At 35.3% G+C, this 16,953-nt stretch overlaps 1 protein-coding gene across 1 annotated transcript; it reads left to right on the top strand.

Annotated features, from left to right (window-relative positions):
• Nucleotides 1–11,813: 11,813 nt before the first annotated feature.
• On the top strand, nt 11,814–16,694 carry Smp_144330 (hypothetical protein; the record flags this gene model as incomplete). The annotated part of the gene is made up of 4 exons (XM_018799607.1): nt 11,814–11,821; nt 13,436–13,556; nt 13,608–13,706; nt 16,560–16,694. The coding sequence occupies 4 exons, from the start codon at nt 11,814–11,816 to the stop codon at nt 16,692–16,694; spliced, it is 363 nt and encodes a 120-aa protein (XP_018651379.1).
• Nucleotides 16,695–16,953: the final 259 nt, after the last annotated feature.

Here is a 16,953-nt window from a genome sequence, read left to right as displayed (position 1 = left end):
TGATCAACTTCAGTCATAAACGTCATAGGAAGATTCAATAGAGTAAATGAGAAATGAATTATGTTGTTTCTTTTGCCATTTTTTTAAGACCAGTGAAGTTTGCAAAGACTAAGTTGAATAGGAAAATGATTCTCATAGAAGGTTGATTACTTACTTAAATTTTTTGAGCGAGTTAGTTTTCTACGGGATGGGGTCGTTAACCGCATGCCCAACCCTCCTCCTTTATCCAGGCTTAGGACCGGCAGTTACCTCCAAAGGAGCTACAGGCGGAGTTATAAAAAGTTGATATCATTTGACAAATATTGAAGAAAAAAGACAACAAGAAACATTGAATAGACTACTTGTCTTAATATTAAACTCTTAATAGATGCACATTTACAATATCAGCAAGTGTTATAGAGAGAAATTAACTTTTAGATCATTAAATTGGCATCAAGTGATTCATAGATCTAATTTTATTTATTTATTGACCGAATTCATTTGGTATTATAGAAGGGGTTTTGTGGAGATTTAGTATTTATCATAGTTGAAAGCGTGAGTCAATTGAAGCTAGACCACCATGGAAAACCTGGAAGCACTGGACGGCCGTTCCGTCTTTTTGTGGGACTCCAATACTAGACTGGATACTTGATTGATAAACTATGCATAGACTTGACTCACATTATACCAGACACATGAGAACCAGAGTATGGGCTAGATAAGGCCTTACTTGACATAAAAGTAAGCAGTCTACACTTAGTGAGTCCACAATACAAATCAATTAACAGTAATCAGAAGGGGGTTTCGTCATTCTTCTGTTGAACTTTCGACAATCCAAATGCAGGCCTTATCATTGGGTCCCAAATTCTGTAACAGCACCTCCAAAACCAACAGACTTTATACACAAATTCAATTCGAAAATCTATCAAACCAAACTCATGATCTTGTGCCGACATCCCCACAAAATCTTCAGCATTTTAAATCCACATTACTGGACTGTAGTCATGGATATGTTAATATACAATGTGGTAAGAACAACTTATTAACTAAGAACCATCTGGATCAACTAATGCTCCTGAAAAGAAATAAGGATTTAATACTAAGTAAACCTGACAAAGGAGCTGGTGTAGTCTTACTTGACCGCCAAGAATATTTGTATAAAATGAGGATAATCCTAGAGGATGTCACTAAATTCGCCAAACCTAAAGGAGAAGGTGACAAAACACTGCAGATTGAAAAATAGCTAACGGATATAGTTAAAAATCTTAAAAATAAGGGGATAATAACCCAGGATTTATATGATCACATTTCGCCCAATGGGGTTCAATCATCCCACGCTTATATGGACTACCTAAAGTACATAAAGCTGGTTTACCAATACGACCTATTTTGGATATGTCAAGCTCACCATACCACTGAATAGCCCAATGGTTAGCTGAGAAATTGGAACCAGTTAGAAGGCAAGTATCTAAATATTCAATTTATTGATCGTATTAAGGATGTTAATACTTCCGGAAAACACATGTTCTCGCTTGATGTTAATTCTTTATTCACTAGTGTACCGTTAACGGAAACTATATGTTATATTTGTGAGTATATTGACTCTAACAACATAGATCTAGGTATTCCAACTGAACACTTAAAAGAATTATTGTTACGTTGTACCTTTAATGTCCAGTTTAGTTTCAACAATGAAATATATAGACAAAGAGATGGGATTGCAATGGGATCTCCATTAGGTCCAATTCTAGCAGACTGCTTCATGGCAAAACTAGAAAACGATCAACTCAGTTCAATGATAAATCGATTCCAACTATACGTAAGATACATGGACGACACATTTGTCATTTGTGACGATAATATTGATTTGGACGATATATTACACTCATTTAACTCATGCCACTCTTCTATAGACTTTACATTAGAAAGAGAGAAAGACCAATCAATCCCTTTTCTTGATGTACATCTATTGAGAAGAAGTAATGGTTCTTTAAAAAGATCTATCTTTAGAAAGCAAACATGGAACGGCCAACTAACCAACTTCTATAGCTGGGTTCCGTTAAATAGAAAGAGAAACTTGATTCATTCTTTATGTTATCGTATATATCGGATATGTAGTACGGAATGTATTAACGAAGAACTCGAGTTCCTCAAGAAAACTTTAATGAAAAATGGCTACCCAGACCGATTCATAGAGAAGAATATGAATAGAAGTAGCGTCGATAGGAATCCTAGTTATTCAGTCCCAAAGAAAAGCCTTTATATAAGTCTGGAATTTAAAGGTGATCGAACATCAGACATAATTAAAAATCGTTTAACAACAACGATTAAAAGGACATTTAACGCTGCAAAACTACGAATAACCTTCACTAGTAAGAACTTAATTTCTGTATCCATAAAAGATAAGCTTCCGCGTTTGGTCGCCTCTATGTGCATCTACCAGTTCACCTGCTCTTGTGGAGCAAGGTACATCGGCCGTAGCCAGCGCTCGCTTTCAACTCGGATACGAGAACATACACCAGTTTGGTTCTACAATGGTGGAAAGAAAGCGGTTCGTAGCTCCATACTTGAACACCTAATCGACTGTAATCATTCGACGAATCCACAGTCTGATTTTAAGGTTGTTTATATGATTCGTTCAAATCTACCAAGATTTCTTCGGACCAAACTTTTAAAAATAGCCGAAGCTCTTACCATCCATGAGCTCAAACCAGAACTATGCGTACAAAAGAAGTACGTTTTATCATTATCGTTACCGTGGCCTTAATATTATTATTATTATTACTCTATTCCCCTTTACTTATGTCTTATATTCTCATTATTTTATTCATGAATACTCATCATATCACCTTATTTATTTATTTTACACTTCTATGACTTTTAATGACCTTTAATTATTGCAACCAAAACATTTTATTCGTCTTATTCTATTCACTAAATCTATTGTTATTATTCATATTACGTAATCTAGTATTATAATCTTGGTTATTAGTGTTCACATTTCCTCACGGAATTAGTACTTTAACAAAACATTTTCATATATATATACGATTGTACAACTTGATAATAAATTCGTTGAAAAGAGATCTCTTCGCTGAACTTCGTGTTTTAATTTTAATGTTTAAATGGGAATTATATACCGATTACCGCAAAGAAAATTGATGGTATTCTAAAGAATTAGTTTACTTTACGGCTGTAAAACATGGCCATTAAGAGTAGAATATATTCGTAAGTTACTAGTATTAGACCACAGATGCCTTAGAAATGTTGCTCGCATCTGCTGGGATAACCGCGTAAGTAATAGTGAGGTTAGATACAGGGTATTAGGAAATGATGGTAAATGAGTTGATGAGGTCATGAATCTTCATCGACTGAGATGGTTGGGCCACGTGTTACGTATGCCTGAACACCGATTACCACGACGCGCCATGCTGACTAGTGTAAGGGATGGTTGGAAGAAAGTTAGGGGCGGCCAAACCAAAACTTGGCATCAGTGCTTGAAGTCACTAACTTCATCACCCTGTCTGAGATGTTTGTATAAAGGCAATTTCAGATGATAATAAACTTTTCAGGCAACCCCTTCTTCAATAGACAATCCGACATGGCTCAGGATCGATCACAATGGCGTAGGTGTATACACTCTTTAAGAAACATTACGATTGTTGGCCTGTGATAAATCATATCTGTCTTTTTTCCTGTACTATATTCTTATATGCGATTTTTCTTTTATATATTACCACCACTAAATTAACTATTTCTATGAATCCGGTGTTCATCTTGTTGTGCTAACGAGGCATGGCAACTTGGACCGATGCATATATGTGCCTGGTCCTACTTTGTAGCTGACTGACTGAAAGAATTAGTTTAAATGCATGTAAAATAGTATATTGTTGTTATCTTACCACTTGTTCAGTATTTCTGACCACTACATTTCAGTTGACTAGTTCAATAGCAAAACGAAGACAAGAGGAAAAGAAAATATATTCTAAGAAGAAAATTGGATTAACAAAAGTTGTAGTAGCAAAAGCATAGGGGTTAACTCGGAATTTACAGGAAAAACTTCGGTGAAAGTATAGTATGGGGAAGAACTTAAAATAATAACAATGAGTTACCAGACAGTTTCTAGCTCATAAAAAAAACGTTTCAGAAATGGATAGTTTGTGGAATAGAAAACAAAATTTGCGAAATCTGAATCGATTTTACGTAATTGACAGATCGGTCAATCTCTTTTACTGCTTACTCTGCCTGCAAACTAGGAAATTTAACGACATATAAACTTGTCCTTATGAATATAGATTTTCCATGTTCTTGAACCTTCAAAAGGGCCAAAACAAGTTTTTAAGAGTCTGTACATTATTCTTAGTTAGAGTTTGGTATTTATGGTTAGGATTAAGGGTTTAAGGCTAGGGTTTCATCAGGAACTGACGTCAGCTATGATGCAAAGGTACTCTATAGTCATATGGATGAATAAATTTCATCCAAAAATACAGGAAGCGCCATCCAGTTAGTTCGTTCATGAAGTTTAGTGCTATCACGTTAACATTCGCTTCAGGATAAACAACTTAAGGTCAGGATTTGTGGATGGTGTCGGTTTGTTTGTTATATACAATCTAAAGAGACGTAATTAGACATTTGATACATTTAACAGTATTATGTTTATTCTATGGCTTCAAAAAATGATTTTTCTCTACTATTTCATACGTTTTAAGCACTATACAGAGGTTTTTCTGCTGATCATTCCACATAGTGTTTAAATTTCGCGCAAGAACTTGACGGTCACGTTCTCGATTATGATTAACTCGTCCCTGATTCATGCTTCTACGTGAACCTCCAGTGTGTTCTCAGTCCTTGCGGTAACATTGAATAGTTAAAAATGAACCAATCGGCGTATCTCGATCCGGTCTTGGTTTCTTTTTCCATTAGGAACCCAACTATTAGCGAAACTATCTCAGACAAAGATGGGCATATCATTCATTCTCAATCCAGGAGATTGGATCGATGGGCAGAACACTTTAGGGATCAGTTCAACTGGCCTTCAGCCACACTTTAGTTACCCACGATCCCCAGTCGTCCTGAATGGCAAATTGAGGTAAGTCCTCCAACTCTCAACGAGGTTGAAAAAGCTATAGGAAATCTAAAGTGAGGGAGAGCCGCAGGCCCTGACAGGTTTACCCCTGAGATTTTTAAGTATGGTGGTCCAGTACTAGCAACGAGATTGACTGAGGTCTTAGGTAGAATCTGGGAACTGGACGTAATTCCATCTGACTGGTCCCAATAACTGATTGTGCCAGTTTATAAAAAAGGACAAAAGTCCTCCTGTGACAATCACAGAGGAATCAGTTTGACTAATATAGTGTCTAAAATATTAGCTTCAATAACACTTGGATGCCTAACCAAAGCTCGTGAAGAGCAGACTAGAGAAAACCAGGCTGGTTTCCGACCTGGATGTGGTTGCATAGACCAAATATTGACTCTACGTCAGGTCCTAGAACATAGACATACATTCAGACGTCCCACAATAGTAGTATTTCTTGACCTCAAGGCGGCATTTGACTCCGTTGATCGTGAGGTTCTATGGCAGTGTTTGTCACTGAAAGGAGTACCAAAGAAGTACATTAACCTCATAAAGGCTCTCTACTCGAACACAACTGGTCGAGTTAGAGCCTATGGCAAACTGTCATCAGAATTGGTTACCTCAAGTGGTGTTCGTCAGGACTGTCCACTCTCACCATTCTTGTTTAACTTTGTCGTTGACATGCCTTTAGAGATATCACTTTCATCATCTCAATCTCCTGGAGTTGAACTTTTACCGGGAGGCTCACTTGTTGACTTAGAATACGCCGACGACATAGTTCTATTTGGTGAAGACACTGACAAAATGCAGAGTCTTCTGACCACTATAAGCAACAATGCAGGCATGTTCGGGATGCGATTCTCTCCCTCGAAGTGCAAAATGTTACTTCAGGATTGGGTTGCATCGACACCTGAACTAATGATAGGGAGTGAAGTAGTTGAGCGTGTTGACAGCTTCACTTATCTTGGGAGTCTCATCAGCCCTTGTGGTCTGGTGTGTGACGAAATCTCAGCACGGATACAGAAGGCTCGTCTAGCTTTCGCCAACTTGCGCCATTTATGGCGTAGGCGAGATATCCGTCTAGCAACAAAAGGACGGGTTTACTGTGCAGCAGTCCGTTCCGTCCTACTTTATGGCAGTGAAACATGGCCGATAAGAGTAGAGGATATTCGTAGGCTACTAGTGTTCGATCATAGGTGTCTTCGACGCATTGCTCGTATATCCTGGGACCACCGGGTAAGTAGTGCAGTTGTTAGGAAACGGGTACTAGGTAAGGATGGCAAATCGATTGATGAGGTAGTGAAACTTCATCAGTTGAGATGGCTGGGACATGTGTTACGTATGCCCAACCACCGACTGCCCCGACGTGCAATGTTTCATGGTGTAGGAGTAGGTTGGAAGAAAGCTAGGGGTGGCCAGACCAAAACGTGGCACAAATCGATGAAGTCACTGACAAGTGGACTGAGCCACGTTGGTAGGTGTAGACTACCTAGTTGGGATTCGCGAGATGATAGCAATCGATGGTTAGAGACCTTGAATGACATGGCTCAAAATCGTCTGCAATGGCGAAAGTGCATCCACTCTTTGTGTTCTACCAAATTCTAATCTTCTGAATTCCTCCAGAGTGAACATCAACTCTGAGATACAGGTACATCCAGCTGACGAGTCCCAAATAGGAGAAAACGCGCGTCCTGGATTCCTCTGCTAGCCACTATCCATCTTTGCTTATAAAGCTTGTGAATTCAGGCAATATTTTGACAACTATGTTGTTTATTATTGATAAAGTGATTTTAATGATATTGGACATTAGTATATCATATATAAATAGGGATTAAATTGTGTTTTATAGCGTTTCAATATTTTTTTTTCGTTTGTACATTTACAAGCCGAAAATCCGTCAAAAACGGAATCATTTTCGAAATATATTTCTAAGCCGTTTCATGGTTCTCAAATTCATAGACTTATTAGTGCGAATCGTTTATTTACACTATTTTTGAATATTATATGGAACACCGTAGACTGAAATTCCAGAGATAATATGACGTACTCTGAGGTCATGTGTGCTTAAACATTTCTATTGAAGGGCTCCATCGACATAGATACTAGATCAGCCTAATCGCACATATGTAGTGCTTATTTATTTATTTAAATATATAAACATTAGTACAAAGAGGCACCAAATAAATATGCGCCGCACTTTGTCATTCGATTTGTGTGAGGGATAAAATACTGCCTGGGTGCCCAAACCAAAGCACGTGATTTTTTCGGAGGGCTACTCCTTGAGCTTTTGACCTAGAAGTCTTATCCACAAGACAATCGAACGACGTTAGGAGGTGCAGTCCCATGGTAGCCGGTGACCAACAAAAGGTTCATACATCAGTTGTTCCTTCAGGATCCTGTAGTCCATGTGCTCCATTGGTTTGGAATCAGGGTTTTCCAACTCCCCTAGGTGGACCCTCCGTGTCCATCAACCCGGTTAAGGCTCCGGACATTTGCTTTTCGTCCTCTCAATTTCTTAAACGACACTTGCCGCAAGAAGGTAGTGAATAGGAATTTCTTCATAGTGGTTGTATATGTGTGGCCATGTGAGAGCATTTTGAGAGGGAGAGCTGACTCTCCCCACCCTCAATCACACCAGGGCATTCAAGGGTAAAACTGTTTCATCCACGTGTTGACATGTATCATTTTTAGTGAAACCATATACGTAATCATCACCAATTTATCAATGAGATAAGCATAAATATATAGTTTTTCGTAAGTACCTTGTAACTAATCATTAATTTGTTTGTTATCAAGGCTGATACTAACATTGGATGTAAATATTAGGTGAGATATGAATTTTACCCCATTTAAATTCATATTATGAAAACATTTGATCATAAATGTAAGTTGATTTCAAATCGCAAAATTTTAACGTTCAAGATGTTTGAGATTGTGACGATTAAAATTCAATCAATACTGTATGTTTAAGCAGTCCATTCAAGATGTTGTTAACCTCCATATCTATTAGTTTTATAATGAAGATCAAAATTATCTGATTCAATAGAGTATTCAACAATCTGAAGTATGTTGCAAACTTCTTGATTAGTTTGCAGTGACGCTGTTTTTGTCTATCATTAAAAAATGAGCTTAGTCAAGTTTCTCGGGTTGATTATGCAGAAGATTTCAAATGATGTTTTACAATAATTTAGCATCACAAAACTGTATTTCTCTAAAGTAATTTTAATCTATCCCACCTTCGGCTGCTACAAATGATCATGTGAGGCACAAAAATTCCAGTGACTTGTTGTTTTCACACATTTGTTCCTCGCTGTTAATATTTATTTCTACCATAAATGGCAGAAAACTAAGAAACTAATTTTGAAGTCATTGTAGGTTATACTTCCAAGGATCTAACTAGATCAAATATTTTAACTTAGAATTACAAACAGTATTTCTTTTTGAGGTGACAGGGTATATTTGTAATTCAGAATGAAGGTTTTATGGTGTTTGATATGATTGTTTTACTCTTGAACTCTTCATTTGTCCCACTAGGCAACATCGTTTCTTTGAAGTATGTGCTGATAACGTTTAGAAGAACAATAGAAGCTTCACAGATAAAGCATCCATACCAGTGGGCAAGGCACCTTCAAAGCGTTTCCTTCTGTTTATATTCAAATTCCATTTATCAACTGCATTTGTGAGTGCTGTTCATGAAGACTAATGGACAATTAGTGGCAAATACTAAACATTATGAGTGATACTTACGCCTGTAACCCCTCATGGAACATAGGCTGTCGACTAGGACCCTCCAGTCTACTCTGTCTTCTGCTCTCCTTTGCAGTTGTTGCCGAGTGCCTTTCACTTCTTTGGTCTCTACCTTCAGTTCTCGGCAGAATATCTGCTTTGGTTTGCTTCTTTTCCTTTCCCCTTGAGAATTCCAAGTTAGGACGTGTTTTGTGATGCAGTTTGTTAATTTACATAATGTGCATCCTATCCACCTGCAACTTCTTTTCCCAACTTCAGCTGGAAGCTGGCTAGTACGTCGTTGCTAATAGTTTCCAGCCAACGGACATTGATTATCTTGCGTAAACGACTGTTTATAAATACTTGTACGTTTGTGATGATGATTGTAGTAGTTCTCAAAGTTTCAGCTTCGCACAGTATAACTGTCTTGACGTTTGTATTGAAAATTCCTAAAACGCTGATTAAAAAACTATTAGGTTATAAAATATATATTTCTTCCATTACAGAATCGACTAACGGATGAATTGACCGAATCAAAAAATTTCAATACTACTCTTCAGGCAAAATGTCATCAACTTCAAACTGAAGCTGATGATGCTGTAAAATCAAGTCAAATCTGTCAAGAGAAATTAATTAGTTTAGAGAAGGATCTTGGAAGTATTCGTTCAGAGTCACAAAGTAATCAAAATGAGTTTTTATCGTTTTTATGTTTGAAAGTGAATGTAAAGTTGTATTTTCGGTTTCCTGTTTGTAACTAAAATATACATTATTTCCGTCAAATACTGCTTTGTCCAAAAATGCACGAAAATACACACAATGTCTTAAATACATCACTCTTAACCTTTTCATATGTACTACCACTTCCGTTTCTCTTATTCAAAATATCTTTTGAAATTTCCGCAAATTATGCTCTTCATTAAAGTCTTTACATCATTCTAATTCCGGCTTCGTAGTATTATTTAAGCTTTAGAGCGAACATAAGCACCATGAAGTACCAAGTTTTGTTGGTGAAAGTGTGGTTAAGCATGCTTGTCGAATCCTAATTCAGAATCCCACGGGTAATCATAACTATCTTACTACTTTAGTTTGTGTGTTTATTGCGCATGCAAGAAAATTACATCTTTCATCGATCAGTAGCTCAATAGAATGCTTACTGTGATAGAGACTGATAACTTATTTCACGATTTATACGAGCCTAATACAAATTAACGATATATAAAGGAGTTATACGCAATGGGAGGTAGAAAACTAGTCTTTTACAAGAGTAATTTACTTAGTAATTACTAGTTTTGTGTACTGAGCTCTGAGCAACATTATTTATGTGAAGGCTAGTAACCCATTCCAACTACCTAAATTGATGTAAATGGAGTAGGATTCGGACTTCTGACCTATTGTTTAAAATCTAATTGCTTTTACTATCAAGTTATCGTTCTATTTCCATAATAATTTTCACTGTCTCCTAAACGTAAGCATGATTAAACAACATATATATTTATATAATTAATGAATGACTGTGAACTATAGTGACTGGTACTATGTCAAGCCCACATAGGTTATTCTAGCTTCTGGACCTAGCCATCTATCCAGGTTACATCTTAACCTTTCCACTTATTCTCTTGTTAACCCTGTCTATTTTTATATGATCGCATGTGTGTTAGTTACATACCGTGTTCATAGTGTCTGTAAATTCGTTTTTCTAACGATAAATATCGAGTCATGCTTGGTTGAATCGAGTTAGCACACATGCCATCAATCCCTTTTGTTTCTCTTTCTTCGTTTCGTTTTCCTGATCAATTGTTTGGATCAACAGTTGTATGAAATATATGTATTCAAACCTCATTCTCGTATTTGACTTATTTTAATTTGGTTATTCACTAACGCGATTTGAGCCGATGATTATATGCGAGGGTAGCCGGGATGTATATTTCTCTGACAATCAGCGAACAATCCAACTGGAGTCAGATACAGGGCCACTTAAGAACAGCAGTACACCAAAAATTTAGCCTTTAAAGATCAATCACATAGTTTTTATGTCCTTTGTTAGTGTTTAAAGCTAAAACACAATAAATTGAAACACCAATACTTTCCGGAAAGCATATAATTTGAGGATCATTATTCCCACATGCTTTATATTATTCATGATTCTTTATGATGAAAAACAGACCACACTATAATATTACGTAACTGGTTTTCCGATGAGTACAATTTTAGAATACTCGACTCTTGAAAAAGCTCTGTGTAAAATGTGGTTTTATTCTCATCTAGTCTACATACTACAACTTACATTTTGTGCCATGTATTTACGTATTTTGTTTATGAATTCACTCTCTATTTGATTAAGTTATTCAAGAACTATTTCTCATATTCATAAATAATCATTTCAGTTCACAATATTATACATCAATAATGTTCTCATGTTGAATACCTTGAAGGGACACTTTTCTTTATAAAATTTGGTGTTGGTCAACAACAACAAAATAATCGAAGATTATTGATTACTAAATAAGATGCTTTATATCAGTTAATCAGCTAATGAAAAAAACAGTTTACCTTAATGTAATTGTAAATATGATTTTGGAGTCTTATCGTGTTTCACTTGGTGGTAAATCCTCTGAGGCTGACAGAAGGATTTCACCAGTCATCCATAAACAACGTAGGACTTTAAATAAATCTGTGTAGTTCGAAATCGTCATATCTTCACATTAGTACATCTCGGGGGCGAAAGAAAGAGAATGAGGAAATTAATGCGACAACGGAGCAGAAATAGTAAACTTAATTGTAGTGGAAAACTAAACATAATACATATAATCCAAAAGGAAGGATTCAGTCCTTCTCGATATCATTGTTAATACTATTATTTCAATTCGTTTGCTATTCATGATATCGTTCTGATGTAGGGTAACAAAACAATCTAAGTTTACGCGTATATTTTTCCCAGACTCTAATATTGATTATGAATAACTTGTTTCCTTACTTTAATTCTTTTCAATTTATAGCCGAATCAAAATTATGCAAGAAAGAAATTGATTCTCTCATGGAAAAGTAGGTTTTAATCAATTTTATTTTTCTTGGCATAAAATATGGTTATTGTTTATAGTATAGTGGACGAGAACACCGATTGGGACAACCAAATGTATTTGAGTACAACATTACAGAATATCTTGGTAAAATCTGAGAACCATACAGTAAATACTTTATTTGCAAAATATCCATCAATTGTCTCAGACCTTCTTGTTATTTCGTTTCTATGCTAATCATTCTCTATCCTCACCTTTCTGCCTCCAGGCATTCCCCCTTTGATTGGTGATACATACCAATTATATCTGTCGACATCAGTAGTACACACCACATACATGTAAATTAAAAACATTGGAATTGATTATAAAAGTTTACACTTATTATCTTACAGTAATCTAGTAAATCATAACTAGTCAACATCCACTTGTTCACAAGGTTCTAATTGAAAGTTGATCACTTTATGCGTTTATTTGATATTTTATTTTAACGGATATTGGCCATGTTTAATATAGACCTACGCTACCAAGCAGAATAACTTATAGAGGTCTAGATAGTGATAACAGATAAGTGGTGGTTATTTGGACTTTATCGTTCAATAGACACTCACAATCTCATTAACTAATCTTTCATATTGTTGGGATGATCCTGAAAATTTCTCGAAATAGATATGACAAGCTCAGGAAACATTAAGAAGCATTTTATGCAGTCAGCGTTTGATTAGAAGTTTTACTAAAAACATGAAAAGTCACCTGTAGAGGTTCTGATTGGCTGATTACTACACTGCTACTATGCTTAGTAGTATTCTAGAATTTTCACGAAAACCCAAGGAATTCTAAAATACTATAAAAACCCTATATTCTCTGTACATAAATGAACCTTTAAAGTGATTCCCGCATATGTTGTGCCTTTTTTCTCGTGTTCAAGTCGCTGTGTAGTTCTAGTTTGGGGATTACGAGACTAGCTTAGGATCCGAGTATAGAGTTCAATCAGCAAGACATATCACATATTCACCTGGTGTTCAACGTGTTATACTATCATTACTCATTTGATAGTTTTGTCTGTTTTGGGCATTACTTACAGTGTATTCCTCTGTTAATTTACACTGAAAACGTTCAGTGGATATATGGAAGTGTTTTACATGAAAGAAATTTTGTTTTAATCACAATCATTTCATGCTTTTTTCACTAAAATTACAATATTACTTGTCTACTTATAAAATCCTGTATGTTTTAATCATTTCATACATTTCAAGCATACAAAACATAACAGTTTGTTTGAGTTGTTGTTTTTTTCTTTAATCATTAATTATTTTCATAGTTGAAAGCGTGAGTCAATTGAAGCTAGACCACCAAGAAAAACCTGGAAGCACTGGACGGCCGTTTCGTCCCTTTGTGGGATTCCTTGGATGCCGGCTCAGTGGTCTATCGGTTAAGTACTCTGGCGCGAGACTAGTAGGTCCTGGGTTCGAATCTCGCGAGGCGAGGTTGTGGATGTGCACTGCTGAGGAGTCCCACAATGGGACGAAACGGCCATCCAGTGCTTCCAGATTTTTCTTGGTGATCTGGCTTATTTTGACTCATGTTTCAACTATGAAAATACTAAATCTCCACACAATCCCTTCTCATCAATTATTTACAGATTAATTAAAGCTGAAGATGCAAATTCAAATCTTCAAAATGAATTGAATTGTAAAGTGAAAGAACTTAAAGAATTACAAATAGCTGTTGTTGAATTAGGTAGAGAAAATCAAATACTTCAGGTAATATTAATAATAATAATAATACAAACTATTACTTATAAATTTCAATAGGTTTTACGCGATCGTTTAACTAATCGTCAATGGACTAAAGATGACGAAGCTGTAACATGCTTCGGTTGTGATCGTGAATTCTCCATCAGTACACGAAGGGTATGATTAATTTTTTGCATTTGTTCTACTTAATATAAACAAAGTAGTTTTTCATTCTAATCATTAATTGTAATACACTTTCTCTGATTACTCTTTAATTGAACTAATTTATATGTGTATAATAAGTTTTACTACTGAATAAAGTTTACTGATTTACTAAATGGCTTTAGATGAATGGAAGCATTTAACTTCAGTTTCTTACTAGGTGATACTTGTCAACAAGGCATATCTATAATCTTGAAGGAACTTATGCTTCTTTTAAAAATTAGACCGATGTAGTGCTACATTCAAAAATGTTACTACTGAAGTATTTGGGTTGGGCAGCATTCCTACAGTTGAAGAACATATGGAACTCAAAATAATTGTCTGTCAGACAATATCAAAGTCAGAATCTTCAATACAAACATCAAGATAGTTCTAGTATACGGAGCTGAAACTTGGAGAACTACCACAACCATCATCAAAAATGTTAAAGTATTTATAAACACTTGTCTACGTGAGATATTGAATGTCCGTTGACCGATTACTATCAGCATCAACCTACTGTGAGAGAGGACAAACCAGGAAATTAAAAAAAGACCATGAAAGTGGATAGGACACATATTGCAAAAATCATCAAACTGCATCACGAGACAAGCGCTAACTTGAAATGCTGAAGGGGAACGGAAAAGAGGAAGGCCTAAGAACACACTGCGTCGGCAATTGGAAGCAGACATCAAGTGAATGAATAGCAACTGGAAACAAGTGGAAAGGATTTCCCAGGATAGGGTTGATTAGATAATGCTGGTGGGCAGTCTATGCTCCTCGACGAGGGGTAACAGGCATAAGTAAGTGAAGTTCTTCAAGACAACAACCAGTTCAAGTAACTTGATATCGTGTACACTGTGTTTTGAGTTTGGGAGACCAAAATCAGGATGCTTTGGAATTATGTATCATTCTAGTTGTCACTTTCCATCCAAACATATCAGTAGTCTCGAAGGAATCACTATTCTCTGCCATGAATATTATACTCCGAAACTGAAACGAGAGTTTATAGCAGTTAAAATGTTTCCCTTTTCACCTTTACTTCATGAAACAGGATGCGATTCCATTGGATTACAACATGCAAAGTGGGATTCAAATGCTCTTTGATACCCTTATCTAGCATACATATGTAAATTATGCAATGAGAACTGTAGTAAAAATCGAACTGGGTGAAAACCTTTGAAAATGATGCTAAAAATAACCGATAATAACCGTTGTGAAAGCATCTTTTTCATATTTTTCGAGTCTTTACATATTAAGTATTTAATGGTCAGGAATTTGTCTGACTGTTCTATACTTTATGCTGAAATCTTCCACTGTAAACTAAAATATGGTATTAAACGGCTTGTGTACATTCACAGAAGCAGTGACTTGGAGGCTAAATCGTTCGATTTTCAATCAATAGTTCTGAAGTTTGAGTCTCTATCCGCCTCTTTTGGTTTGATCAGCTGGACAGTATCAAAAGCTCTTACAGATACTATGTAGCTCAAGGCACAGTCCATGGATCTATACCTGGTAAAGGAGTCACTTCTCTTCTTAAAAGTCACTAATTGTTATCCGAATTGAATGAAATATTGTTCTTCTGAAGATTGTAGATGCTATCATTCTTTCATTTGGATCAACTTGTAGACGTGAGAATTGATAAACCGATCCATAAACTCATTTGTCTTATTCTACACTTTAGTAATTTACAAGAATTTCTTCTGGAATTTATTATCGTTTATATGTTTAAATTATTAGAAAACTCACATTGTTCTGGTGAATATCTACAAGTTGGATTCATTTAATTTTAAGGTTTACTGGTAAATGGACATGTTGTTAGTTCTCTTTACACTTTCATCAGTACAGCGAACCAACCAACTTGTCTATTATTAAACTATATCTTGTAATTCTTACCTACAACCATTCATCATGGAAATAATCTTTCATTTCTATGAACTATCGAATTCTTTCTTTGGTGTGATTTGATGTCGGTCATATACTGAACTTGATTTTCACATTTCGTTACTTAGTAAGACTGGTCTTTATTGTTTAGTTAAAATGAAAGAATTGAGAGTAAATTATTTCGATTCAAAAATTTCGATACAATTTATTGGCCATAAGACCTATATATTTAAATATGTCTAATTCACTGTTTATAATAGTTTAAACATGTGAGCGCTAATGAGTAATTCAGGAGTCTATCAGTTACTCCATATGGTTGTAATTCCTGTATATTGAACCTAAATTCAGTGTATCTAAAGATTCTCTTTCCTGATTTAACTCTATGACTAGTAATTAATATGTCATAAATTTCTTTATCTTCAGTAGTTGGATTAATCTTGTAGCTAGTAACAAGGATATTTTTAAAATTCAGTTTCCCTACAAACGTATCTATGTCGTATTTGATTATTCGCTTTAAATGAAATACTGGAAATAATATGGATACTACAGTGTGAAGATCGAAAAATCTAATATCACTTGAAGTCATTTCAAAATTCAATAAATGTTAGAGGTATACTTTTAGTTTTCGTATATTAAAGTTCAGGTTTGTGATAATCGACTAATTCGTTTCAGTGATAATCACACTCTTCCTAGCGATTGACCCAATCAGTTGTGTTACACCAAAAAGATAAAGAATATTTAGAAAGCTTTACTCTGAAGGTCGAGTGAATATATTTATAGATCATCTACATAAACCCATACTGTTAGTTAATTAATTAAGTAAAATTCTCTATTGTACTTCATATATCTAAAGTGATGTTGACACACTGTACTCTAGTTTACTTATAATACTTACCTGATAAATAATTAAGAATGATGACATCCTTTTTCATTTTTCATATGTAGCATCATTGTAGAAATTGTGGCGGTATATTTTGCCAAAACTGTTCTTCTAATCGGGCTCCTACAACGTTTAGTAAAGATCCAGTTCGTGTGTGCCAAATGTGTTATGAAGAGTTAACCAGTAATGTTATCAATTAACCACTTATGAATATTAACTTTCTATGAAGCTAAATGAGTAAATTATTTCTATGTATATAAGTGGGTTTTTTTTCCTAATAAGCATACTATTCCTACTATATATGAATGGCTTTGTGTGTATTTCGCCGTTACGTTCTATATTATTAAAATACACTTTTGATTTTCGTGTCATTTACATTTTTCATGTATTACGAATACTACTATTCATTTATGTTTATTTTACAAATCTCGTGACTGACTTTACGTATACTTTCATACT

The sequence above is a fragment of the Schistosoma mansoni genome, chromosome 3 (assembly GCF_000237925.1).
Source record: "Schistosoma mansoni strain Puerto Rico chromosome 3, complete genome".
Taxonomy (NCBI): domain Eukaryota; kingdom Metazoa; phylum Platyhelminthes; class Trematoda; order Strigeidida; family Schistosomatidae; genus Schistosoma; species Schistosoma mansoni.
Note: the sequence above shows the minus strand (reverse complement) of the source record. Positions and strands in the feature narration are given on the sequence as shown.